The 27,029-nt window shown below is 39.7% G+C and overlaps 1 protein-coding gene across 2 annotated transcripts in view; it reads left to right on the top strand.

Annotated features, from left to right (window-relative positions):
* The window catches only part of GNA12 (G protein subunit alpha 12), a gene marked incomplete at both ends in the record, with an annotated part of 35,328 nt that overhangs the window by 2,117 nt on the left and 6,182 nt on the right, over window positions 1-27,029 (top strand). For both annotated transcript variants that reach the window (XM_080353824.1, XM_080353823.1), the window contains one exon: window positions 9,738-9,953. In XM_080353824.1, the coding sequence (XP_080209950.1) occupies window positions 9,738-9,953 (216 nt within the window). The remainder of the gene's footprint in view (window positions 1-9,737; window positions 9,954-27,029) is intronic.

Here is a 27,029-nt window from a genome sequence, read left to right as displayed (position 1 = left end):
GCTCATCTGAAAGAAACCTGATAGCACCTTGATGTTCTACCATAATCGTCAGGAAGAAATCAAATATCAAGACAGAATTACATGGCTTTCAAAACAGAGTAGTGTTGCCGGTGCATTTATTTTAGGGTAATTGTGTTATATTTCCTTGTAGTAAACTTGGTTCTGCAGAAAACTCTAAAGTGTTTCAAGTAAACTTGTTTTGCTGCTTTGACGATGTAAATTGTCAAGTGAACCTGATTGCCCTTCTTTCTATAATAAAGTGTTTAGACTACATGTTGTTCTCACTTTTTCAGGAAGTTCAGGCTAGAATGATCAGCCATGAAGACTAAACGGAGCAGAGATCACCATGTATCTAACTTACAAGAAAGGATATAAGACGAATTTTTTTAATACATGTACATTGCAAAATGAAAATGATCCTATAAAATAGCATATAAATCTGTTTGATGTTATGAAGTACAGCTGCAGCAACCTTAGCCCCTTTTTCCACACTGTTCTTGGCATGGTCAAACAATGGTTCTGTTAAGCTCATATAGCACTGAGATCTGAGTTAGAAATGCAGTGTAAATCTCTGGGATTAAATGGTCAATTTTCGTTTTCCAACCATGACTAAACTTCTCTCTGAAGGAGGAGTGTTACTAGTCTCTCAATAGTGCTTGATAATTCTAAAGTGCATATTGCAGTAGTATTTAGGGAGTCTGTACAGCGTACAAAGAATGAAGGAACTGATTCAGCGGGCAGAACCTGAAACCTCTTCGAAAATAACGGTGCTAAGTATGACTTGACATTAGTGTCAGCTTCCACTTTATTTTGAGTTTTCAGCTTCTTGCTTTTCTGATATCTTCTTATTGCTGAGTTCTTTCCTTATCCTGTTCTGTTTCTCATCCCCCACTTTGGGAAACCCTAGTTAGAAACAAAATGCTGAAATGAAATAAATCTAAGATACAGAATTTACTTTTCCATTTAGTACAGGTGATGGCTCAGGGCCTTGCTAGCTTTTTCTGGCATTTGTGGGATGGTCTTCAAATACATTAGTTTTGCTTTGGTTTTAGGTAAATAGTCATCGGTTAACTAGGGTTTTGCTTGTTAATCGAGGCTAAGTTTCAAAGTAACTTTCTGGAACTTTTTGATGATTGAAGTGAAAAGCAGCAGTGTTAATGTTTTGGGATGAGTACATAGGCTTCAGGACTTCAGCACACCCACCTGAAAAAGGAAAGCAGAGGGGACAGGGCCAGCTGCTGCAGCCTGAATTTTAAGGCAACTCTTGGATATACAGGGTAATTTGGGAAACTTTTCAGTATCTTAAGTTGCAAATCTAAGAAGTGACTGATAGTGTTACATGCATGTTTGGTGCCTTCCAACTGCAGCTGGAGTGATCTTTTGATACCTTCCAAAACACATGGGTTGGCCTTGCTACTCTACTCCCTTGCTTTGATAACAGTTAATGAATTGTGGCTCTGATGTTTCTTGTGTAAATGTTTGTTTGTTTCTTTCAAGTATGAGAATATCGTGCTGCTTGAAAAAAAACCTTGTTTAGCTGCATGGAAAATAATTAATCTACAAACACTGGAGTGGTACTTGCACCAGCTTGTTTGGGAGATTTCAATCTGAAGAGAGAAAAAAGTTCAACTTTTAAAAGCCTGAAGTATAATCTGTTGAGTTTTTTATTTTTTTTTGTAATATTAGTTTCCGTATTGAAAATGAAAAAGCCAGTTCAAGGTTTCAATACATCCATGAGTGTGGTTTGGTTGTCCGTGGCCTGAATTATGATGATTGACTAAGGAATTGAAAAGCCTGGAATTATGACAGAAGGAACTACTCAGGAAATGATGTGTAACTTCATTTATGTGTCTGAGTGGGGAGAAAACAACCAAAGATTTTGAGCATGAAAACACCCTGAGGATATATCTTTAGGACTTCTGAGAGCAGCTGCAATACAGGTGGGCATACCCGAGAACATTTCTCCTCAACAGCTTGAATATGAGTGACAGTAAAGTGTACAGAATGAGTAGCCTGTGCTGAAGTCCATTTTAAGAAGAACTTTGGACTTCTGCAACCAATACTAAACCTAGCCTGCTTCTGCTTTGTTGTTGCATGTACTCTGTATACCTTGAATGGGCTTATGATTTTTTTTTATGGTCTCTGACTATAAGGTAGTTGTGTAGTTGTCATTGAAAAATAAAACAAGAACACTCACTTGCAACTTGGAAATTTCAGTCTGGTACAGATACAAACTCTGGGAAATGGGAAGAATATTCCTCAGTTTGGTTGGGAGACACTCTTTAAATGACCAAATTGCTTAGTCATTTATAATGCAAACCTATTTCTTCTAATAGCCTAGAAGGGCAGAGGTGATAAATCATTCTATTGTATGAACTCTAGTTACTCTTTAAATTGACACATTACTTGGGTTTACATGCAAATGAATTTGCTAACCTGTTAGGAGGTGATGATAGTGACAGCCAGGATGTTTTTCCCAAGTTGGGATCTTGCTGTACTTGAGTAGTTTGTTGCAGGCCAGTGTCAGTCTTGTTCCCACTGGGACAGCTTCTTTGGAAAGGAATGATAAGGAGAATACTCTGTTAGTACTGTGGCTAATTAGGAGCATTTCCATTAAATTTAACACACGAGTGCTAAAGTTCCACAATAGAACTGATATTTCAATCTGATTATCTTTGCTTCGTGCTTTTACTGTTTAGTGATTCATTTAAAATGAAAAATAAGTCACAAAATTGTGGAAAATTAATAAAAATATAAGTCTTGTTGGTCTTGCTTTTCCAGGTTCATTTAATCAATGAAGATCTTATTAACTACCAGTTGATGTATTTTCTGTCTTAAATATGAATTCTGTCACCTCTAGTGGTCTCTTTGTGTTTGGGGTGTCTCTTGGTTGGGCTGAGAGAGAACATTCTGTCTTCATCAGGGTGGGTAGTGGAAGAGGAGTAGTGGTCAATAGTAAATGATAAATATTCATTTTTGTTCCAAAATAGAGCTTACAATGCTCTTGTGATGCAGTCATTAGTATTGCAGAACATGACTTAGTCCCTGGAGACTGCAGACACATACTTTGATGTCTTCCAGACTAAAGTTTAGTCACTTGAGTGACTAAATTTGGGAGCTTACATTTTATTCAGTTAGTTGAGTATACATATATTTTTATAATTCACTTGGAAACAGTATTGGCAAAGAAATTAGCAAATTGTGCTACTAACAGTGTTTACAAGAAAACTTTGGAGCGATGGCAAACTAATACACGTTGTTTGAAAAAGTAAGTTCAATATGAATTACAACAAGAAAAAAATCTAGAAGGAATCGGAGGCTGCGGAGCTTCCAAATGAGTTACCTTCACTTGCCTGTTTTTTTTTCACCTTTGTGGGGGTGAGGAACTGGTTTTATCCGAGGATTGAAGGCCCTTCCCTTCAGTCCAGCATGTCTGCTGGGTACCGTGGCAGTATGTTTGAGGGCAGCATCGTGGGGTCTTACAAAAGCTGACTTTCGGGATGCTTTTGGAACTGCAGATGCTACTTCTGCTCCATTGACAGCGTGAACTAACTACAAACTACATATTAGTGCGATGGTCTCGGGAAAAGGAGAAACCCAGTTATGTAGTTCCGAAAGCACCAACTGGGAACATTTTTTCAGGTCCTGCGCCGGTCGTCACCTCTGAGGTCATCATCTCTCTGCTTTGTGCCTACTTGCAAGTAAAGCTTGCAGGGAGAATATTTTTCTTCTGCTGCATTTATCGTCATTTTGCTGGATTCAGTCAAAGACAAGGACTCTTTTCAGAGTTTCCAGACGAGCAGACATGACTGCTGCTCCCAATTCAGAGATTCAGTGGCTAATCCAAATGTTTCTTAATGTTTGTGTTCCTGTGGACTAGGTAAATGACACTTCCGCTTTGTTCCTGGTTTGTATTTGTATGTTGGGCTGGAAGGTAGGTCATCTTTGCTGTTTACCTTGCTCTCACCTGGGTGGTACTGGAGTATGTGAATGGTGAAAATACATGCGGAGCTGTTGAGCTTTTTTGTTGTCTGGCTGGGCTAACTGGTGCTGTTCCCACCCCTACCCTCGTGTCTGTCTCACAGCAAACTAATATAGGCAGTGGAAGCCACTTTCTGTATAAATGAGTTGGGTTTTGATGGTGTTTGCTCACTGGATTGGCTTGTGGGGTCAGACAAATGACAAACCCATCAGACAGGAGAGGGTGGAACTTCACTGCCAGAAAAGATGCCCCTTTTGATGGTAGTCAGTTGTTAGACTGATTGGTTTGTAATACGAAACTTCATCCTTAATGACACTGGGACCTTGACTGTAACATTCCAAGGACACAGATCAAATAAAAACACTGTTAATGCTTTTATGATAGCATGCTGTGAAAATCTGATTGTCTTGCTCCTACTTTTCTAGTAGTAGGTCACCTTCTTCCTGGTATTCCAGACAGCAATTTAAAAGAAGTGCACGTGACTATATTTGCAAACACTGCCAACTTTACTTTTAAAAATTGTATTTGAAAATGTCTTTTTTTAGAAGGTTAAGAGAGATTTTCTAAAAATACACGTAGGTTACATTTTATCATCTTACTTTACTTGCCAATAAGAGCATTGCCACTGAAAAGTCCAGTCCCATCTATGGCTGTGTAATTCAGCTTTCTCTCTCTTGTATTGGCACCAGTGATCATGGAGCTGTTGCAGTTTTTTGGGTACAGTTAGAATTGCTGCTCCAGCTGGACCTGCATTCGTTAACCTGCTTCCCTTTGTGCTGTTCCATTGGCACAAGGGTCTATTAGAAATACCTCGCCAAGGTGGGAGCACTCTCTTTGACATTAGCTCAGATTTATATTGGTCTGTGAGATATGTGATCCCCGGACTTTGCCAGTCGCTTGTCAACAACAATGAGGAAGAACACACAGTAGGCAACACGTGTGTGTCTCCCTGTTGTGTCCAACATTCACGCTGGTTTACAGCCAGAGGAGAAGACAGTATTGCCTCTTACCTGATCCATTATTCAGCAGTGATCAGCATATCTGTCACAATTTTCATGAGTGATGCAGGTGCTGGTGATCTTGGGCTTTGGTATGAGGTTAAGCAGTGTATTAGTGGTAAAAGCTTAGAAAGTAGCTGCTGCAGTATTTCACATATAACAGTGCCTCTGTTCTCCGTGATCTCATACCCAGTAGTAGTTGCTTAAAATTATTTTGATAAAATGCAGTGTAGCAGACTTTTCTGTTTGTATACAAACTCTTAAGTAGTTTTGCAAGTTTTCTCTAGACACTTGACTAGAATAATAATATCTTTTGATTATTTGACTGTTGCTTTGGGCATGGAAGAACCTGCCCCTGCGTATGAGCAAGTGCCCTCCAAACCTGTTGTTTCCATTGTGTTTGATGCTTAACTATGGTGTGTTCGCTCAGCCTCTGTTTTGGTCCATCTGACAAAAAAATAGGAGATTTTTAAGGATAAGAAACCCTACAAGTACTTCATAATTTATAACGTGAATGTTGTGAACTATTGGTGTAGATATTCTTAAATCAAGCTCCTCTTTAAATACTGTGACACTTATTCTCGTGTATTGGCAAGCGTCATTGCCTTCAAGTGACATAGCTGGCAATAACCTTTCTAATAATTCCCACTAAATCATTTAATTAATTATTATTTTAAAATGCAAGATGACCTGATTTTTTGCAGAGCTAGAACAATTTCAAAAGTAAAGGAGAAAAAAAATATATTTGAGCCAGTCCTAATGATGAGTGTTTTTGCTCACGAAACCTTCATACTTATGGTGAGTAGCAAACATTCTGCTTAGTGCCGAACAGCTGTGCTCTGTCAGGCCAAGGATCTGGTGCTTTGTCTCTGACATGAAAAAAAAACAGCCAAAAAATGGGTACAGGAACAGGCAATATGATACTTTGGTATACTCTTAGAATTATTGGCAACCTTTGGTTTCGGAAACTTCTCGAGCCAGGAGTTGCATCTGGAATGTAATCGAATAGTCCTTTTTGGACTTTTCTTCCTTCAATTTGTCTTGATTACTTTTTTAGCCCATTTATACTTTTGGCCAGCATCCTGTGTAAATGAGTTTGCCCTACTGAGGGCTGTACAGGAAAAACCCTTCTTTTAGCTTAACCTTCTGTTCAATAACTGTATCGCTGAACCACTACTGCTTGTCTAGCTAGGGGCATGGAAAGAATAATCTTTTCCTATTTTGTAATTTCTGTTGATTTCTGATACATCATGTCTTGCTTGTCTTTTTTTTTTTTTTCAAAGCTGTGGATTTCTAAATCTGTTTGTGTCCTTCTGTATAGGATACTTTGAATTAGATCATGTGTCACACCATTATTGCACCTTTTCTGGTTCTACCCTATCTCCATGCCAGGGATTTATACAGTGACTTGAACATATTAAAAACCATTAGGGAAGAAATGGAACAGAACATCCCCAACAGATGCTTCCAGTGTGCTGCTTTTTTGCCATTTTCTAATACTTGACACTATCCTTATCTGTGAATTTTTGTTCTTTCCACCTGTGCTTATTCTGTGTCCTGCTTTGACTGCAGCACAAAAGCTTTAGCTCAGTTGAACTGTGCAGAAGTTTATTTAATATCAGAAGTTATTGCCACAATTTTTTTTCCATATTCTAAATTTGAAAACAGAATTGTAGCAGAGAGTATTCAATTGTCTGAATGAAAGAGTGGGTTGACATTTTTCGGTAGTCAAAGAAAATCAGAACTATCAAATGCTCGTTGTGACTGAAAATAAATAGTGTTACCAGTAACTCTGAAAGGCGAGAATAGCAATACACGGTATCTAAATTTGGAGATTATTTTTTCCCCCTGGTTTTCCTCATCTTTCTGACATCTGCTTGTAGCATTTATGGAACTGTTTTGTGGAGATGGAGAAATGTTAAGCTTAGATTCACATCACTGGATCTTGCTGAGTCACAAATACTTTTAACTGCTAAGAACTAAGGGAAAGAAACATTCACTATTTTACTCATTATGTAAAGCTTTTACTCCTGATGTATTTTAGGTGTATAGCTCAAAGCCAGTGTGTTCTAAAAATTCTGATTTTGAGAGATGCTGTTCCTGTAGATATGCATACAACAGCATTCCTGCTAACCCATTTCCTATTTTTTATGTTCCTCGTTCAGTGTTTCAAGTTGACCTATGTATGCCTATGTATGTCTTTTTTTGTCAGTGCTAATGCTGATGTCTCTACATCTGAATCTGACACTTTGGCCTGTTTGGGGCACTGTATCTGCTTTGGTGGCAACCAAAAACAGTCGGAGGAAGGTGCTGATGCTACACGATCCCCATGGGTGACCTCGTGGTAGTTAATGCACTTGCACGGGGTCTGTGAGGTCTCGGTTCTGTCCCCTCTTTTGCCCCAGGAGATTCAAACCTGTATTTCCAAGGAGCAACAGCCAGCACATAAGTGACTATTCTTGGACTGCAGCAGCCTCTGTGCCCTTGATTGAAACTCTGTTCTGTGGTTTTCTCCAAACAAAGGATGAAACTTTCCTTAGCAACAGTCTCTTGAGATCCTCTGTGTCTCCAGTGGGAGCTGGAAAAGGCAGAGTGACAGTGGGGGAGATGCACCCGAACCAAGGGCCTAGTGCTGCTTCATCCCACCAGGAATTGTTCCTTTGAGCTGCTCTGAACACCGCAGCAACTGTGGGGTGCGGAAGGGTTAAACCAGCCCCAGAGCTGTGAGATAGAAAAGCCGGAGCTGAGATGGTTGCAGAGCTGGAGCCGAAGCAGGTGAAAGGTCAGAGCTGGCTGTGTGGGCTGGGAGCACAGATTAACCATTTCTTTTCATAAGCGCTTCTTCTCACTGAACAAAAACAAGCCTGGCTTTAAATACCTAGAAACAGTGGTGTCCAGTCTCGGTTATGATGCTTTGGAAAAAAAGCAAGTTCTCAGCTAGGAGCAGGGTGAGCTGACACTGGCTTTGAATCGCAGCTGGGATGTTCTGGGCAAGTGATGGGTTTGCAAGTGTCTGCATAGTGCAGGCATCTGCAATTCAGAGAGAGAACCTTGTGTTCCTTTTTCTCATGCTTACATTTGTTAACACCATTCAAATAAAGCAGATCTAAAGGCTTCTGTTAATAAAAGGGTAAACTCTGTAACCAGGAATGAGAGACGGCTTTTGGTCTGTATGACAGAGTTACTAATTAGTTTTGTCTGGCATTTAAAGCAGCAGTTTGTAAATATATTCAGTTTTAGTCTTCTCATGGTATTGTGGAGATACAGTCTCTGCATTAGAAAAAGTAAGTAACTAACACTGGAGTCTCATAAATATTTACATTTTTGGGAAACTGCACTTCAGGAACACAGTTGCATAGTGACAACTACAGTGCTTTGCTTTGAGTTGCTATTCTGTGACACTCACGCTAAGTTGCTTCTCACTTCCCTCTCCAGTCTTAATTTCCATTGGGAAAGTTACTGTTCTTGTTGTGTGCTGCTGTTAAAGGACTGGAGAGGTGAAAGGTTCAAGTGCTAAGAAAACATACGTGCATTCTTGATAGCTTAATATATTAAAAAAAATCCATCCAATAATGTGGTGGTTCATGTGAATAACTGTGGCAACAGAACTTTTTTTTTTTAATTTATTTTAATAAACTGTCAAACCAAAATATCAACCGAATAAGAAATGTAGTTTAATATAACCCAGAGGTTTTATTTGTGAATTAGATGGTATTTGAGATGCTAAGTCACCATTAAGAGATCTATCTGTTATTAAAATGGTGCCTACTATTGAGAAATAACTGTTGGCTCTCTGAAGCTATTTAGTATAGGTGTTGTTAGGTTCAAGACTGACATTTCAAAGTTACTTAACCTCATGTGTTTGGCTTGTTGCCATGAAAATAAAATTAAGTTTCCATAAAAATAGCAAAATGTGAAATGGAGCGGTCTTAGTAATCCTGAGTTAAACTTGAGAACAAGATCAATTTCCTTCCTGATAGTTTTTCCAGAATTAGAGTATCAAAACTTACCTGTCATGACTTCTTAGCAGACGTGTGGCAAGTTCAAAAAGTGAGCTGATGCTGATGGAAAACTGCACCTGCTTTACTGAGCCCAGTTCCTTGAAATCTATGTGATGTCTTCAGTCCTCTTGCTGCTGGGCTTTCCTGCTGGAGCTCACCATTTGGATGATTGTCTCAACAGAAAACACTCGTTTACAGCACATTTTTGAAAAGTCTGTAAGGCTGGATAGCTGCATTTTCTTACACTGTATTGTGTTTTGTAGCATCCAAGTAGTTTACATCAAAATTGTGCTTTTGGGGTATTGCTTTACGTGCTTTTTTGGGTATTGCTAGTTTGCTATTGCTACTGCTGCTTTTTTACCTATGTTTAACTAGTTATTCAAAGAAAAATAATACAGTTTCAGAGATAGTGTTACTTTTAAAACTACAGCTATGAGGACCATATGTTATTTCCCACTTTTCTTACGCATTTGCTGTTTGTTTTTATCTGTTGGTAGTATTGCTCGTTGCAACTAGCTGTTGCTGCTAGTATTTTTTTCCACCTGGAGAAGTATATTGTGGCTAAGTTGCTTACACAAGCAAACTCTATATTATTTGTGTTGGCAATGTTGCAATAAACAATGTTTATGATTCTCTCCTGAGTTCAGTCTCACCAGAAGAGTGTCAAAAAAAAAGAATAGCTTCAAGTACCTCTGAGTTCTTCTTTTACACTTTAATCTTTTTATCACTGACTTTCTTATCTGAATCATTCTTTAGGGCTGCAGGGTTCTGGTTGATGCACGGGACAAACTGGGGATCCCTTGGCAGTACACAGAGAACGAGAAGCATGGAATGTTTTTGATGGCTTTTGAAAACAAAGCTGGGATGCCTGTGGAACCTGCCACCTTCCAGCTGTACGTACCCGCACTGGGCGCGCTGTGGAGAGATTCGGGAATCAAGGAAGCTTTCAGCCGCCGGAGCGAGTATCAGCTGGTGAGTACGTCCATCTGCACGGGGGGAGGAAAGCATTTCCCTGCTGCGTAAATCTCTCAGTTGAAAGATTGCTTGCTACGTGCAAGATTTAACCATCGTATGAGCTGTTTGTAGTAATACTGTAAATCGGAGCACTTCAGCAGCAAAAACAAGTGGTAATTGGAGCCAAACTTGAAAAACTACATGGCAGTAAGAGGGAGTGGAAAAGTGCACGACTGGATAAACTGGAAGAGCAAGAGGAACCAAAAAAGGCAGGAATTGGTTGAACTAAAAATATTTTAGTAGCTCAGTAGGTCTGTTCATAGTGGGTCTCTGATGAAGGCACACTTAATTTGTAATTTTCCAGTCCTGCCAGCTTGCACTATATTGATACTGGCAAACTGTTCCTGCATGCAGATCTCTTCAAGTGAATCCAACACCCATTCCGGCTGCTGCTATTTGGCTGTTTCTTTTCATCCTGACGTCTGCAAGTGAAACTTGGATAAGAAACTGAAAGATGACAGTGAGCTTAAAAATGTGCTATCTTCGTTGCTTTCTTGTTATTAGGTTTTCGTGTTCTTGTGCCAAAATAGCTGCACTTCTGGTATGGAATATGTTTCTGACAGCTGTTCATAATCCACTCCTTCTTCTTGCTACGTACAAGATGGAGATGCTTTTTTCTTTCTTTCTCTTCTTTCTTCAGTGATATGTTGTACTGATCCATGCAACTTAATGCCACTGTTACTAGTTTTTGGAAGATGGTATGGGATGATATCTAATAAAAATATCTTTAGGACTTTAACATCTTAATGATGCTTTAATCTACAGGTAGAATTCTTTGTTTTGGGTGTTCTGTCCTCAAATTTCACTCAGCTTTTCTTTAAAATAAAAACCAGACAGTTAAATCTGAAATTCTTCATGCCTGGAAATGTTATCAATGTTTAATTAGAGGAATTAAGTAGATGTTAGAAACATGGCTTTGTATAGTCTCCCTCAGACTCTTACAATGGAACTCGATATATCTATAGAAAAACGAGAGAAATTCGGCAGTGAAGTTCTCGTTGTTTGTTTCCTTGTGCTGCTCCTCTGCCTGGGTTCTCTAGTGTCTAATGGTGCAGATAAACTCATGTTGCAGCCCTTAGGTACTCATCCGTCTCCACTAATAAGATGCCTATTTGAGTCTTATATTTTTGAAATTTACCTCTGAAGTATCTTGAGACTGGTAAATGGCTAAAAACTAAATAAAATGACTAGGTTAAATTGTCACAGGATGATTGTATAATCCTAATTTCCTTAGGCTAAAAATGGAACAATTTCCATGTTACAGCGTTGGGGATGGGGGAGGATGTTTGGGGGAGGGAAGAAGATTAATTGTTCCATAATTTGTAGTGTCTGTAGACACAGACTAAGACTTTGCTGTTTTAAGTATTGTTCAAATGTGGAACAAAAAACTGGTTCGTGCCACAGGGAACTTGAATTTAACATGAGACAACTACTAAGAGAATCCAGTATAATAAGCAATAATTGCATCAGCAGCCTGTTCTGATTTTTTTTATTTCTCTGGGAAATGCTTTGATCAAGAATGGGTTTTGTTTATAGGGGGAGATTCAGGTTGGGATCACGTGGGAGGTTCATTCCTGTACTGATTAGCAATAGAATTGCATCAAACTTGAAAAAAATAAGTCCAGTTTGTTGAATAAATAGCATTCCAAGAGTAGTAGGCCTACCTCTGCATTGGCTTTGAGAGCAGGATTAAACAGGAAATACCAAAAAATAAAAGAGCCTCACAAAACCCAAGCGTACAGGCATGCAAGTGATCACTTAATATGCTGTCATCTTCAATGTCATAGTATGGTTCTACCATGCATCTTTTTGGATGGCGTTCATATAACCTGTTTAATGTTACTGGGGCAACTGGAACTGCTGCAGGCACCAGAACTGGGATCTTGTCAATAGTGCAATGATATGGTGTGTGATCCTGCTGCCTGCACCTGTGGCACTGCCAGCTTGAAAATCCTGGGTGCCATTATTTTACTGTGCAGGCTGCAACACCAGGAGGTTATAAAGTGTCTCAATTGTAAATGAAAAGCACTTCCTGCATCACTTTCTTAAAATGTAATAGATTGTTCTTAAGGATACAGATGCTGCTTCTAGATTGATCACTGAATAAATTATGAAGACCTTAATAACTTAAACAAGTTTCCAAGCCTTGCTTCTAGGTTCAGAAATCTGATTCCATGATCATACAGGGATTAGCAGCAGTACAACTTTTTTATTATATATATATATATTTTAAGCAAACTAACAAAAAAACACCCCCAAACCTACATAAATTTTCAAAGAAAACAGCTGGTTTAAGGAGGTGCCTTATTTAAACTTGCCTATGGTGTGTATAAACCCGTACCTTCGTTTAGTTTAAACCCTTGCTGGATATAGACTCATGTAAATAAATAGAAGCCGGATATAGTGGACTCTGAGAAAATAAATCTTTTCTGAACTGATTTTAACTAAGGCTAAAGAAAAACTCTGCATCGGCACTCCCTTTCTTATTTAGTGTAAGAGAGCTATTAAATGAAATATATTTGGTTTGAACTGAATTTATTATCTTTATACTAGTGTTAAAATCATCACCAAAATGTGAAGCTTTACATTACTGTGATCTTTCTGAATGGTTCTGGACGATGTTTGAAATTGCAACCATTCTCAGCACTCTGGTCTTACAGTTAACTGAACACTAGCTTTTTAAAAATTATTTTAGCTTCTAAGCCTCAGGATTCTATTGATCTGCTTTTGAACTCTGTATTTCTCCAGGAAGCTGTCTGACTTTGTTTAAAAATAAGAAGTAAAACATGTTAGTTTGCGAACTAGAGCTGAAAATTGCAGTATATACAGGTGGCTTGCTATGATCTGTAATGCTGAGCTTACTGACTGCCTGGGCAGTAGCAAACTTGTTGAAAGCAAATGGCTCTGACCAGAGCCCTGGACAATCTGAAAGTTGCTTCTCTGGGACCACAGAAGCCGCCTCTGGGCATTTGAGTGCTTTCTGCTTCGTATTCAGTGCCTGGAAGTGCTGGCTGTAGATCCCTGTCTGGGTCTTAGAGCATTTCAGAAGTGAGTGGGCGGATTCTGCAGTGGCAGGGTGCTTTTTTTTCTTCACTGTCTTTCTTAAAGCAGACTAACCAATTGAACTTTCTTTTCACAGACATCAGCCTCTCGCTTTCCCCGCCCCAGCCTGTCCCCACCGACCCAAGTTCCTCTGTTCCTTGTACGCAAGCCAAGTAGTTTGGGGACAAAAGCTTCATTGTATGTTTGGTTACATTGTCATATCTCTGTCCTCGTTTTATTTAACAACTAGAATAGGAATTCCTTTGTAATCAGGATGTGATTCTTCTCTCTTCTCCTTTGCCCTCATTATCCTACCCCATTTTCTTTCTGTATGTTAGAAAGGAATACATTTGTCAAATGTCTCAGCATCCTGTAACGTTTGTTCTTTTGAGGTTGCCTGTGGTAGTTTGGGCACCTGGATGTTAATTCTTCCTTGCCAGCAGGTGGAGACAAATTCTATTTTGGCTTCCTTGGAGATGGGACCTTGGGACTTCAATTAGGATTTAGCTGCAAGGATGGAAGCTTCTCCAGTTTGAGCCTAGTAACAAGTATTTTGGTATATTTGGGAGTTGAGGTGCACTCATCTGCAAGCTTTTTTGCACCCGTAAATGATGTTTGCTTTTATGTCACAAACCGTTGAGACTGAGGCCAGTGTAGGAATTGCTTTGGTCGGGTGGTTTCTGTTTTGGTGGGGGTTGTTTATGGTGGTTTTTGTTTCTATTTTTTGGTTTGGTTTTGTTTGTGGGTTGTTGTTGTTGTTGTTTTCTCCCAGGTCTTGACTGGGACAATGTTAGAAACAATTCACTTTTGTTTTAATCTGTCCAGAACAAACAAAATCTGAAGCAAGGTTAACTACTGCTTTGACTTCTTGCAACTTGGGATGCTTCATGTCGTTGTGGGTAAGAATGGGACAAATAGGGCCTGTCAGGCAAGAAACTGATACTTTTTGTCGTGGTCAGAACATATAAATATTGTGCACTAATGACAAGGAGCAGATCTGCAAAGGCTTCATCAATTCTTAAAGCAGAATTGACATTTTTCATCAGTTTTTTTAAATGTGCGCAAGTCTTGTTTGCATTATTCTACTGCTTCACTTCAAAATACCAAGTCTTTCCAGCCTGTAACTATGTATTTCAAGAGCTCCTGAACTTCTGCTGTGGTACAAGTTGTATTCTCATCTCTCCAGGATTGATGGGGCTGTTTACTCTGAACTCCAAAACCTATTTGCAGTTAAGGCATCTGTGCTGAGTTATTCACATGCAGCCAGTGGCTTCTGACTTGCGCTTGGAGATACCAGCTCCTCTTCATACAGAAAAGGGCATGACCAGCCAAGGAGGCTGCAAAAGGCATCTGTTTTAATGCAATTATTCTTAATATACAGAACATATTCATGATTCATCATTATTGATGTATTATTATTGCTTTTCATGGCACTGTTGGATTTCTAATGTTTTAATAGCTTCTTCAAAAAAAAAAAAAGTGTCAGCATTAATGGGAGTAGTGGTTCCTGAGAGGAAAGTAAGTAGCTTGCAAATATAGACAAAAACTTACTACTGTGTCCAGAGTTATTTTTAGATCTGTGCACAGGGAATTGTATGGAACACTTCCAGTAATACTTCAAATACTAAGAGCCTCTGAAACCTTGGATGTGGGAAGACTCTGGAAAATGTTTTAAAGACCCTTTCTTTTATATCGCTTCACTGTTCTCTGGGTGTTTGGGGTATGGAGGTTTTGGAGATATTTGTAATAGGATACGAGTTGCTCCCCTATAAATTAACTATGTGGCGGGCTTTCTTTTTTTTCGTCCAAGCAGACCCTTGGAATAAATGGAAGTGGTTAAATTATGCCTGCCAGAGCAGATAGTGTGCTGGAAATGTTGTGTAGTGTACAGCCTGCTCCTTGCATTACCATGGCTTTGTTACTGCATTTTCCTTATGCAGCTGTGTGTTTTGGGAAGTGTGGCATCAATTCTTGATTTAAAGTGGACACGCTGTTGCTTAAATGTCTTTATTTTGGTAGAGAAATACTAGATATGGCAGTAATGTAGGATGATCAGGAGTTAGACAATACACCAGCTGCTGTTGCATATGGAGCCTATGTGGCAGCATTTGACCGGCACTACATTGTGAATTGTGAATTGAGAGGCTGGGCAGCAGAGTACGGACTTGACGAGAGGAGTGTGTGACTTTTGAAGTGGCGTCTTAGACGAAATCCACAGCAGTGGGGTCCCTTTCATCAGAATTCTTCAGTACGCTTTAATAGAGATTTCTTGAATTCTTAAGTAAAATGTTTCCACTGATAATTTGTCTTTAAGATGCTTTAAGAGTAGATTTAGCCTTAAGAGCGTGTTTGAGCATTTTGCTCTTCTCCCAGCATAAATGCCATTGTGCCTGGTATCAACAGAATGCACTTGCTAATGCACTTCCTCCTGAGGAAATACTGCACGTCACAGCAACTCCAGCTTACACAATTGCCCATAACACAGAAATGAGCTTTTCTTTTTGCAAACTACTGTTTGAATATGAGCTTACACAGGAGACATTGCGTATTCTGTAAGGAGGATTTTTTTTCTTCCCAGAGCCGTGAAACTCTCATATTTCATCTGTGAAATCCATTGGGGCTTGACCAATGCTGGTGAGATGTACAAAGGAAATAGCCGCACTGTTCAAAGGGCCAGCATGGGAAATCTTGTCACCATTGAATGCATGTTACTGGGACTAGGTGGCAACTCTTTGCCAAATTGCTTTTGAGCTTTGCTTGGGTATCCCTGGTTTGCAGAACTCATGTGAAAATAAGTTATTGCTGGGGAAGTTATGTGGATTTTTAAATTATTTTAAATTTTCTAGATCTGGATGGGACAGAGCAGTCTGACACTAGTGCTACAAACCAGAAACTCGCGTTTGCTGTTGCTGAGCCTTGATATTTTGTAATTACGTAGTGTTAGTGCTGAAAGGCAAGTACATCCGTGTCTAACAATGTTATATGAATTATTTTTTTACAGTTCAGTGTGAAGCTGTGGATGGTAAATAGGCCTGTTTTGAATTAGCTGTTACACTTAAGGAGTGATAGTGCTATATAACCTAAGCCTTCCCTTACATTTGCCACTCATTTGTTGTTATAAAAATAACAGTAATAGTCTGTTATAATCAGATTTTTTTTATAATTCCAAAACAGTGGCTTAATCTGACATGTCATATTAACTTAAACGATTGTTAATTTGCAGGCTTTAACTATGCAGTTTGAATAATATCCTGTTCTGGAGTCATATAGCAGGGTGACTTGCGGAGATGTTTCTCTTAAGTTAAATATCTAGGATAGGTTTTATGCCAGTATTGTGGCAATTAAATGCCAGAGGTCCAGATTTAAATTCTCAGTTCAAGTTCTGTCCTCTAATCCCAAGACCTCAAAAGTTTATGGTCAAATTATGGAATTCGGCTCATCTTTGTACAGCAAAAGGAGTTAATTGCTTGTGTAAGTATAATAGTGCAAAGCATCGTGGCTGGTCCGTAGTAGGAAGGATTAGCAGTTGGAGTCTCCCTGGCTTCTAATCCTGACTCTCAGACCAAATAGGAAAAATTTCTTCAGATCAAAGTCTCAAGTAAGACCTCTCAAACAAAAGTGGCATTTTGTTGAAGGAGGTGAGAGTTAGTGAGTTATAGTTTGGCTTTTATTAAAAATTGAGAGGTAACCTAAAGCAAAAAGCAGCTGGAAACCTTTGCACAAAACTCTGTGGATATTGGCTAGTGCTGTATAGCTTGTCAGTTTGCATCTGCAGAAGTTAAATGCTCCGTCTCCTATTATATTTGCAGTATTCTAAAAATAAATGCTCAAATGAGATATGTTAATGGGCCTGCTGCCACCAGCAGAGCTCCTTGAGCAGCCTGACGTTCGGCTGTGCCAGCGCGAGTGTGTCTTGGCAGTCACCGAGACGCGAACTCAGGACTCAGCTGGAGCAGGAGGCAGAGCTGCCGCTGCCTTCAGAGCACATTGTCTGTCACCTACGCCAAGGAATGCTTCTCTTGATAATCTCCATTTTACTTTAAGTGCCACTGAGACAGAGGTGAGAAGAGCTTGGATTTAAAGTAGGCTGGATACAAAACCATTTAGAGAATCAGAGGTCATAAATAATTTTACATCGCAATGACACACTGCAATTTTACACTGCGAATCATTTTGAATTCTAGCAAAATCCACTTGTGCAATATCTTTTCTCAATGATAGAAGCCGTTCTCTCAAGCAGAAACATCTATAGAATGCTGGGTGATGGGTAAAATAGTTATTAGCTGTTCTTAAATACTTCATGCTATTGGAAGGAAATAACACGAACCAGAAAGGTCATGAATTATGACCTTTTCAAAACACCGCAAATGGAAAAGTGTCAGAGAATAGCAATTTCTTACAGTACCTACCTGAAGTCTCAACCAGGGATTAAAGCCCTCCGTACTAAGTGCTCTGTGGAAAAATAAAAGGATTCCTGCCATGAATTGCTCCTGGCCTTAGGTTATGACTAAATGCAACAGCTGGATGAAATGTAGCCTGCATGGAACTGGGAGGATACGTTGGAAAGTAATGAGCAGATCATACATAATAAATAAGTGGATAACAAGAAATTGATATGCCTACCATATGGGAACTGAGATGGACGCTGAATCAAAAGAGCTGTGCTACTGGCTCTTCTAGTGCTCTGCTAGTGAATTCCCAGCACTCCACAGTTTTTCCTTTTTTTTTTCTTTTTTCTATGTAAAGATTAAAAACTTATGACAAAATCACGTCTAAAGGCTGTAAAATGTGCAGTGTATTAACACGATTGATGCCCTGCTGTCTGTGGATACCGAAAGGTTGAAATTCAGACTTTGTGTGGTCCTGCTTTTTAAATTTCAGGCTCTTGGAGGTAGATTAAAAAGCCTAGGATTTTTTATGGTGCTCTGTAAGGCTGCCTGTAGGAGTTTTTGCTTTTGGCCCTTGGATGCCAATAAATCTTGACTATATTTTTGGTGTGGTTAAGGTGAGTGAGAGAAACAACTTCATAGATGCAGCTCCCGTGTTGAAAATTAATCATGGGAATTTGCATATTGCCTTATGATTGCCACTTTTTTTGGTAGAAATGTTTCTTTCCACTCATGTATTTTATTAAGAACAATTTTTTTTTTGTCTTTACCTCTTAGTCTTTGATCCCATTGGATAAATGTCTGGGTGCCCCACAAGATTTACTGAATAAATACTGTACTCATCCTTGCCTCTGTATGCGTGTGGTAGTGGTTATAGTTTGTCTTACCTTCAGCAATAGCACTGAAACACAAAATCAAATGTTCTTAGACTGGAAAAGTCCTTTTGGCTCCCAACTCTTGAGAATAAATGCCACCCTGCTTCTGGAAAGGAGCTTTAATTTTATTATGCATAAAATAATTAGAAAAAATACTCAGTATGCCTGTCTTTACAGAATTGTTGTTCTAAGCCCTAATTAGCACTACTCTAAATCTTGCAGGACTGTATTGAATATAAGGATTTGTTCAGAGCAAGTACAGCTGTAATTAATCTCTGCATTCTCATCAAGAAATGCTGGCACATGCTGTGAGAAACAAGGAAGGAAACTTTCAGTTCAGGCTGTCTGAGCCAGTACCCAACTGCAGCTAAAAACCACTGGAGTGATCTCTTTATCCCTTCCTGGTGTGCAGGAAGGGCCTGGGCAGAGACAAATCCAACCCAGTGAGCAGCCTTTAGCTTTTGATTTTGCTGTTTAATTTCATTTTCGGAAAGTTTCTAATCGATGTCAATATTTCAAGATATTTCAAAATTGGCAACTAGTAGCTCCATAGAGATTCCCAGTGATGAGAATGTATTCCAGAAGTCTGAGCAAGTTAAGTACATTTAAAGATGTAAAGCTCTTTGTGTGACTGAGGGAGACTGACTTCCTACTGAAATTTGGTGGAAGCAGGAGAGAGCTCATTTACTGAGTAATGAGCATACACATAGGTTAAAAGTGTGGTGGCACGAGGACAATTTTCATTCTAGCTGCAACAAAATACCTGCATTATGCAGAGACATATATGTTAATATTTATCTGTTTACACTGAAGTCTAAAAAGTATTAGAGAAAGTAGTTTCTCTTTGAAGAGCTTCACTTGTCAGGCTGGTTTCAACCCTTTAATCCAAAGATATAGCTGAAATGGAGACATATTTGTATTCCCATGATACGGGTTCTTGAAGTTTTTGATGTGTTAAAGCTGTGTTCACTTCAAGATCCAACAGGGACTGGTGTAGCTGTGTAAAAGAGAGGGCTTCTGCTGCTTCCTATGCGCTATATTAGCAGCTTTCTGACCCTATGGCTGGTGTCAGGAAATTGGGTGGAGAAAAATAAAAAGGCATTGCAGAAGAAGAGGTGAGTGCTTTTGTTAAACCCATGTCCCTGACGTGGCTAATTGTGCTCAGAAGAGCGGTGCTGACGATACACATCAGAAAGTTCCAGTTTTACAGGTCAGCCTTTTGCACCTCATTTGTATGTTCTCTGTAGTAATTCAGCTTTCTTTCGTATCGGTACCAGACCTTGTCCTCTCTGTCTAGAATCGGGACAGCAAGCAAAGGTGACCTCAGTGGCTTTCCAAATTCTCTAAAATGTTTCCTTGAGGAAAAACAGAGTTTACAGCTTGGATTTTTCAAAGAGGCCACTGAATTTAATAGGATAATGGGTGATGAATGCTTTCAAGCCTTCCTGAATATCCTAATTTATAGTAAGCTATGTAGGATCAAGAACAAGTAATAATGGCGTATGAGCAAATAAGCAAAACATTAAAAACTAGGTGTGTTTTCACGAGGAGGTCTTACTGGCATATCTCCTGGATTTTTATACTTAGAACAGATATTTGGAATTGTTTTTAACTAATCGTGCTGACAATAAATTATGTTTAATGAGCCTGTTCTTTAAAAGACAGGACCTGTCAGAAAGCTGAGAAGGAAAATGCAGGTATGATAGGTAGCGATAACTTTCATGGTTGGCAATGTTGCATTCTTGTTAGCCATCCAAATCTTGGTGCTTTTGCAGTGGCTTCTTGAAAAGATTTTCTTTAACCTACTTCTGTTATCTTCCCCTGCTCCTGCTGTCTCCCTGACATGCCTGCTCTGCCTTCAAACATCGATTGGTGTACTCAGTACGTCGTGCAAGGACAGAGCTTAATTCAGACTGGAGCTCTGATAATCACGGTGAACAATAGGAAATGGTGGTTTAGGGAGTTCTGCTTTGTGCTATGCTCTTGCTTATGTTGGCACAGCTGGTTTTTGGAAGCTCTGCTGTAAATTGGGAAGCTTATCTGAGGCAGAGTGTGCCCCTATGGCTGATTGTACGTGCTATGGGCTTTGTGAAGGAGCGAGCAGCCCCCATTGCAAGTGACCACAAGTCACCACAACCCGCGGTTTGCCAAGGAATGATGGCAGTGTCTTTATTTACTGATCCTTCATCCAAGCAATGGTTCCTGTCCTCGTAAATCTTTCCTGATAATGAAAGAAGATGCCTGTACCTCAAGGATGCTGTTTAGTTTTTCAAATGTTTGTGCTTAGAGTTTTTAGAGTATCTGGAGTGTTTGCATACTGTTCAAAATTAAGGCTGTTTCACAGCCATTGGCTGTAGAGGAGGAGGTGAACAGAGGGAGGAAAGAAACACAGTATTGGAGGTTTTCATAGATCGGATGATTTAAGGATGGATCTGAACATGATCGTGCTCCAGAAAAATCTCTGAAGGTTCCATACTGCCACAAAGCAACCAGCTGATAATTGAACACCAAAGGAAGGAGCAGAGCTCTTGTGTTCTCAAAGGAGAAGACTGAGCTTAGCTCAATACTGTTTCTCCTTTTTCAGAACCTGCATGAACTGGGAGGGTTCTTCGTCACAAAGGCAGAAGGCGACATGGGCTCCACCTTCTCATTAGTTTGCAGCTACACTTAAAGCAGTTCTGTGGAGTAAACCTATTTTGCTCTACTATTGACTTATTATTTGAGGGGGGGGAGGAAGACTTCTTGGAAACATCATGCAAGATTTTCTGTTTGAGAAAGTGGAAAACATGTTTCTCTGAGAAGTAATTTATTGACACCTTTCAAATGTCTCCTCTGTATACAACACAGATTCCTGCAGTGCAGACTGTGGCAGACTTGTGCTTCACTTGGCTTTACTCCTGAACAAACTGTTGGTGTTTGTCCTTAGAAGGTCCGTTCTCCACCCCACCCCCAAAGCCTCTTAATTTGACTCGCTTTCCTTGAGATTCACTTAATTCTACTTTGGAAAACTCGCTAAAATCTCAAACTGAAAAAATGGTGCTTTATTGATGGTACCCTTTCCCATTTAATTCCATCTCTGAATTCTGTGTATTTAAGACTTTGATCAATCTAGTTGCAGTCTGGTCGGACTACAGTACTGAATCATTAATGCTGTTGGATGTGGGCAGGAGGCGAAAGAACCATCTTCTATATCCTTTTTTTGGTTCTCTGTCTCCCAGTCCAGCACATTCATTCGAGCTTACAAAGAGTTCAGATGGCCGTCCACGTGGCTGGACCATTTCCCTCTCTGCTGTTCAGTAGGATGTGACCAGAGCTTTAATTAGGATTATTTTTTTAATAGGCTAGTCTGCTCAACAGCTTGGAGAAGTTTGTTAAACACACTTTAGTTTCCACTGCGACTTGATTGATTTACATGTGTAGATGAGGCCTTAAGGATGGAAGCTAACTCATTTATTTCAAATAGCCTATTTTATCTTTAGATTTGTTTTTAGATGCTTATAGTTCTTAACTTGTATAAATCATATGCACATGAGGGTTGGAAAAAATAAAGCTTTCCATTTGATACAAGACTGCAAGGTTACTTGTGGGCTTTTCCTGCATGGTAAGTCATTTCTAATAATCCTGAGCTTCAAGTTAGTAGCTTTATAGTGATTGATGACTGATGGACTCGGCTGTAGATGCACATGAAAATAGGATGGAGTTGCACGTTAATACAGCTGTTGTTCATGCAGTTACCAGCCCCATCTCACCTTGTGAGTCTTCACTCAGGGATGTTTGATCCTTTAGTGAATCAGTACCTGAACAGCTTTAATTTTCAGCTTGGGTAAATCCATTTCAATTTTGGTTTCATAAGTGTAAGCAATGATGTGAGTTGGATGCACTGAAGTGAAAAAAGCAGGAAAAGCAATCCTGAATGTTTTGAAAGAGAACGAATTCTGGAATTAAATAAAAAAAGAAGTTTATGTTGCTTGAAATCTTCATACTAAAGTATCAATAGTGCTATGGTTTCAGTGCAAATTTAGAACAACTTCCCTTCTCAAGTCAAAACAACCTTCAGTAGAGGAAAGAATATTTGGGATAATTGATATGTCATGATTGGATAAAAAGTGTTTTGAGTTAATGACTATAAATCAGATCACAGAGAAAAATTGACATGATTGTGAATGGAAACTGAAATTCATTTCAGATTGCCAAGGGTGGTTTGAGGTTCACTATCGCTCATCTGCTGGACTCAACAAGCAGCGTCAGCACTGCAGCCGGAGAGCTGAGGTTATAGGGAGGGCAGCGACTTCTCGAGTGAAACCCAAAGTGCAGCTGTGAACTAATGAAATCAATGTTCTCAGCATATGGCATGAGACAACTTGATCACTAGTGATATAGGAGATCTACAGGTGCGTGCAAAGGTCAGGCTTTGTAGAAGGCAATGCCAATTTGAGTGCAAATGGGAGGTGTTGAGTAGCTGCTCGGAGCAAGCTTGTGTACATCGTGAAATGCGGCTGATTGGAGAGGTCACTGGGAAAGCAGACACAGTAACAGCTGGCAGAAATGGGGCACTTCGCAGTTCAAAGTTGGTCAGTGTCTTAGAATTAACAAGTCGCAAACTGTTGTTGAAAAAGGAGAAGTTTTTTTGTTTCCAGGGCAAATATTTTTGTAAGTCAGACATGGAAACTGGCTTGAGGAGTCCCTTACGCTTGCAAGCCTCGTGTTCTGTGTAGCTGAGTGCTGAGGTAATGGGCATGGGGAAAAACTTCAGAGCAATGTAAGCAAGGTGAACGTTTTGTTTTCTTCTCTCAACTGCCTACACACTTGGTTTTATAGCAATCAACCTGTTAAATGGCACATCTGAGTGCAACTAAGACTTAACTTGCTTGTTACCTCGGTCTGCTTTCCACCTGAAGCCTAATTTTCTAATACTCAGCAGCTTTCTGAGTCTTGCCAGACCGTATCTTTTTTGCATCTAATAAAGTCATGGTTGTATAGAGATAAAATATTTTTTTTTTTAATAAATTGTGCAGGATAAATGACTTTTTCCAATACTTACAGTCATCTTAACAGCAGATGTAGACAAACTTCACTAGAACACATCTGAGCTGACATCTCCACAGAAAGTAGTGCATTAGGGCACTCTGCAACAGATGCTTTGGTGTAGAAACAGAGTAGGAAGCATCATTCTTTGAGATACTCAAGGTTTTGCCTGTTATAAATGCGTTTGAGTTGCTTAGCTTTCCAGCTGGCCACCTGCCATGGAAAAGTCCGAGCTCAACATTCTCTCATGGCTGGTGTTAGCTGTTTTTTTCAGCCCACGAGATCTAAGATATTTATTTCCCATCCCTTGATCTGATAAGATTTGAAAGGGAAACTCACTGATAAACTTGTGATTTAGTCTTGATCAGATAGTCAGCACTGCCGACTAGATTAAATCATAAGGTAATTTGTTGTTGTTGTTAGTGTCTATTCTAGTTCTGCAGATGTCTTCTGGAAACAAAGCAAGGTTCAGGTTTGCATACTGAGCTGCTGAAAACAAAGCGTCAGACCAGGGTCACATAATAATATGATTGTGCATCGTTCCTGGTGATTCGTAAAAACATCTCGTTGTTTCTAAATACTGACGTGTTAGTTGGATTTTTTTTTTCTTTTGCATGGCAGCTGCCCACTGAAAATAAATGGGATAATTTGCTAGTGATTGGCCAAAATCTTCCATTTCCAGCTCAGGACTTTGTTTTAACTGTGGCAAGATTGCCGCTTTCAGCTGCCGCCTGGTGCGTTTTACCCGGCTGTGCTTGGAATGAGAAGTCGAGCTGGCGTGCGTAAGTTCAACTACACGGAGAACCTCCGGTGGTGGAGATGAAAGGCTTCTGGCAGCAATTTCAGACAATGCCGGCGCTCAGACAGTTGGCAGGGAAACAGGAAGGAATCCTTTCATGGGATGCTTTTGACTAGATCTGTCTTCCACTCGTGCCAGGGTGAGTGTGCAAGCTGGGCACACCGCTGATGTTGGATACAGTGATCAAACTTCTGTTGTTTAAGCAAAACTGTTTCTTCCACACTAATTGGGTGTGTATGTCCTTAGATCTGCTCCTTGAATCTTGCTAGCTACTAGTCACTGAAGGCTAGGAAATGCTAAATCGCTGTAACTAACCTGCAAGACTGGTCAAGGATTTATCTAGAATTAAAAGGCACAGTGCAATACAAAAAGGTTAAGTTACTGCCTCTTTGTGTTTTGTGGGTGGCCATTTTTCTGTTTTCTCTGCTATTTGCACCTGCTTTTCTGCCAGTCATTGCTGCTATTCCTGCTTCACAGATTTGCAATGAAGAGACAGTAAGCAGGAGTAAAATCAAAACAATAGGTGTTTGCGTTAATGTTTCTTGAAGCTTATAGTGTAGGATGAGCCTGCCTTAGTCTGTTACAAGAAAATAGTTGAGACAAATGGACAAAATTGTTAACATAGTATCAAGAGTAATTTATGTCATCTACATCCTGTTGATGTAAAACCACCTAGAATTTCAGGGAAAAATGTGACTTCTTTTCCCTTGCAACACTTTCAGAAAGCCTTGCTGTATTTCATTGCTGGGAAAAGCCAACACGTGTAGGAGTTGCCCTTTGCCACAAGAACGCTGCTCCTATTAAGAGAGTTTCTTAGCTGTAGGTTTAGAATTTCACTGGGTCACAGGGATCTGCAGTTCTTATCACTGATGCTGGAGCTCAAATTAGCACAGATTTTTGGAAAAAAAAAAAACAACACCTACTTTTTAATCCATGAGCTATAAAGCATACAGTTTGGCCGGTGTGTCTTGTATCAGAGCAAGATGAGCTTATAGAAAGTCATCCTGACTTAGACAAACACATTTTTGCATTGCCTGTTTGTAGTGAGCTGGCAAGTAACTCATTTTTAAAATCTTTTCAAACTTTAACATCTGATATCTACACTGTACGAGTAGGCAGTAGAAAGAAGAGGTAGCTTTTAGAAGCGGCTTGAAACCAAATGGTACTTTTTTGTAGTCGGTATGTTTGTAGGGCGCAGATAGCAGCAACTTGGATAAGCGCTGGAGCTGCTGGACGGGAGCCAGTAGCTCAGTCTGTTGTTAAGGAGGAAGTTAAATAACAGAGACGTTCAATAGTTAGAATTCTGTGTGGCTTAAATAAGGAGAAATGGTCAGTCTCTGCCTCAGAACTGGCGATTCCATGAAAAAATTAATGTTCATCTTGTGTCAATAGATTTCAGCACCCAGACGGGATGTAGAATATCTGTAGAGCAGAATTACGGTGTAGAATGGGCACGAGGATTTCAGGGCAATTTAGGTTACTTCAGCATCCTTCTGAGTGAATTCTTAACAAGCACAGACTTGCTTATCTCCTTGGAAAATAATACCTAATTCATCAGCTGTCACAGGGAAGAGAACACGCTTTGGCTGTAGTTAATGTGTTGTTACCAATGAGGCTGAATAGAAATGCCAATTTAGATGTAACCTGTTGGAAGAGCCTGCAGGTTCAGGGAGACGGGTTGTTTGTTTATGGTTGGTAGTTTATAGTTTATATTTTAACCCTGCATCTTGGGGGTTTGTAAAGGACTGCTGTTTCACTCCCAAGGTTACATGGATTTTGATGGCAGGATGTTTTCACCTGCTCCTTGTGTCCTGTGGGTCTCACAAGAGTGTTTTCTGTGTGTCTCTTTGCTGGTGAGGTTTTGGGTACTGAGATTAGAACCCAAAAATGTGGCTGACCTAATGTCTCCAACAGTTTCTAATGCTAGTCTCCTGGTTATTTTATCCTCTTACAAGTTAGCACTAGTATTGCCCTGTGTCAGTGTGTGTCTTTAACAGCCTTAATGGAATAGTACCGTATGTAAAGGTGAACTTCGGGTGGCATTGTGTGTCAATGCTTTAAGTCCATCCCATTCGTGTATTTGGGATGTTGGAGGGTAAAGGTTGTGAGATTCCTGAACTTATTTCTGGTGTCTCCTGTGTTTTTCAGCGCTACAGCTGAATGTTTTACAACTCCTGGGTGGAGAGTGGGATACAAACACCACTGTTCTTTTCATTCCGATCACTGTTGCTTTCACCTTGCAGATTCAGCTGCAGTCTGTACAGTTACAGTACCCATTTCTGTGTGTTCTGCTGTATTTGTGGGAATCTTGTTAGATCTGTATTATATGCTTCCTTGAAATCTAACGTTTCCTTCCTGTGTGGTTTAATTCGTCATCTGAAACAAGCCAAGACTGACAGGTCTACCTTAAATTGTCCACTCTAAATTTAGCAGCTAGGGACAGAATGATCAGGAAGGGCTAAATTAATATTATGTCAAAAGGGCCTTGGGACAAGGAAAGGAAAAAAGCCAATTTGAAACAGAGGGTCCCCTTTCAAGTCTCTTAGTTCAGAGCAGAATTTAGAGGAACTGCTTTTCAGGAGGAAAAGTTTGAAATAAGCGTGTATTTTAGGGAACGGGACAATAGGATGTTTCATTATAATTTATGATCTAACCAACTATCACTTTGAATAACTGGCTGAGGATTAAAGCAACAAGTTGATAAATTCTGGCCTTGTGGAACATTTCTTCTTATTACCGAGTTTCCCTGGTTATTTTAAAGCAATCTACATATGATCTGTTGTGCATTTATTTTCATGAAATAAATACTGCTTGGGAACTCTGCCCAAGTGTTTTCTGCTTGCTTTTTGCAATGAGGCTATCACTGCCAAAGGAAGTGATGCCAGATTAGTTATAATATTTCTTT

The sequence above is a fragment of the Nesoenas mayeri genome (genome assembly GCF_963082525.1).
Source record: "Nesoenas mayeri genome assembly, chromosome: 15".
In the NCBI taxonomy this organism is placed as follows: Eukaryota; Metazoa; Chordata; class Aves; order Columbiformes; family Columbidae; genus Nesoenas; species Nesoenas mayeri.
Note: the sequence above shows the minus strand (reverse complement) of the source record. Positions and strands in the feature narration are given on the sequence as shown.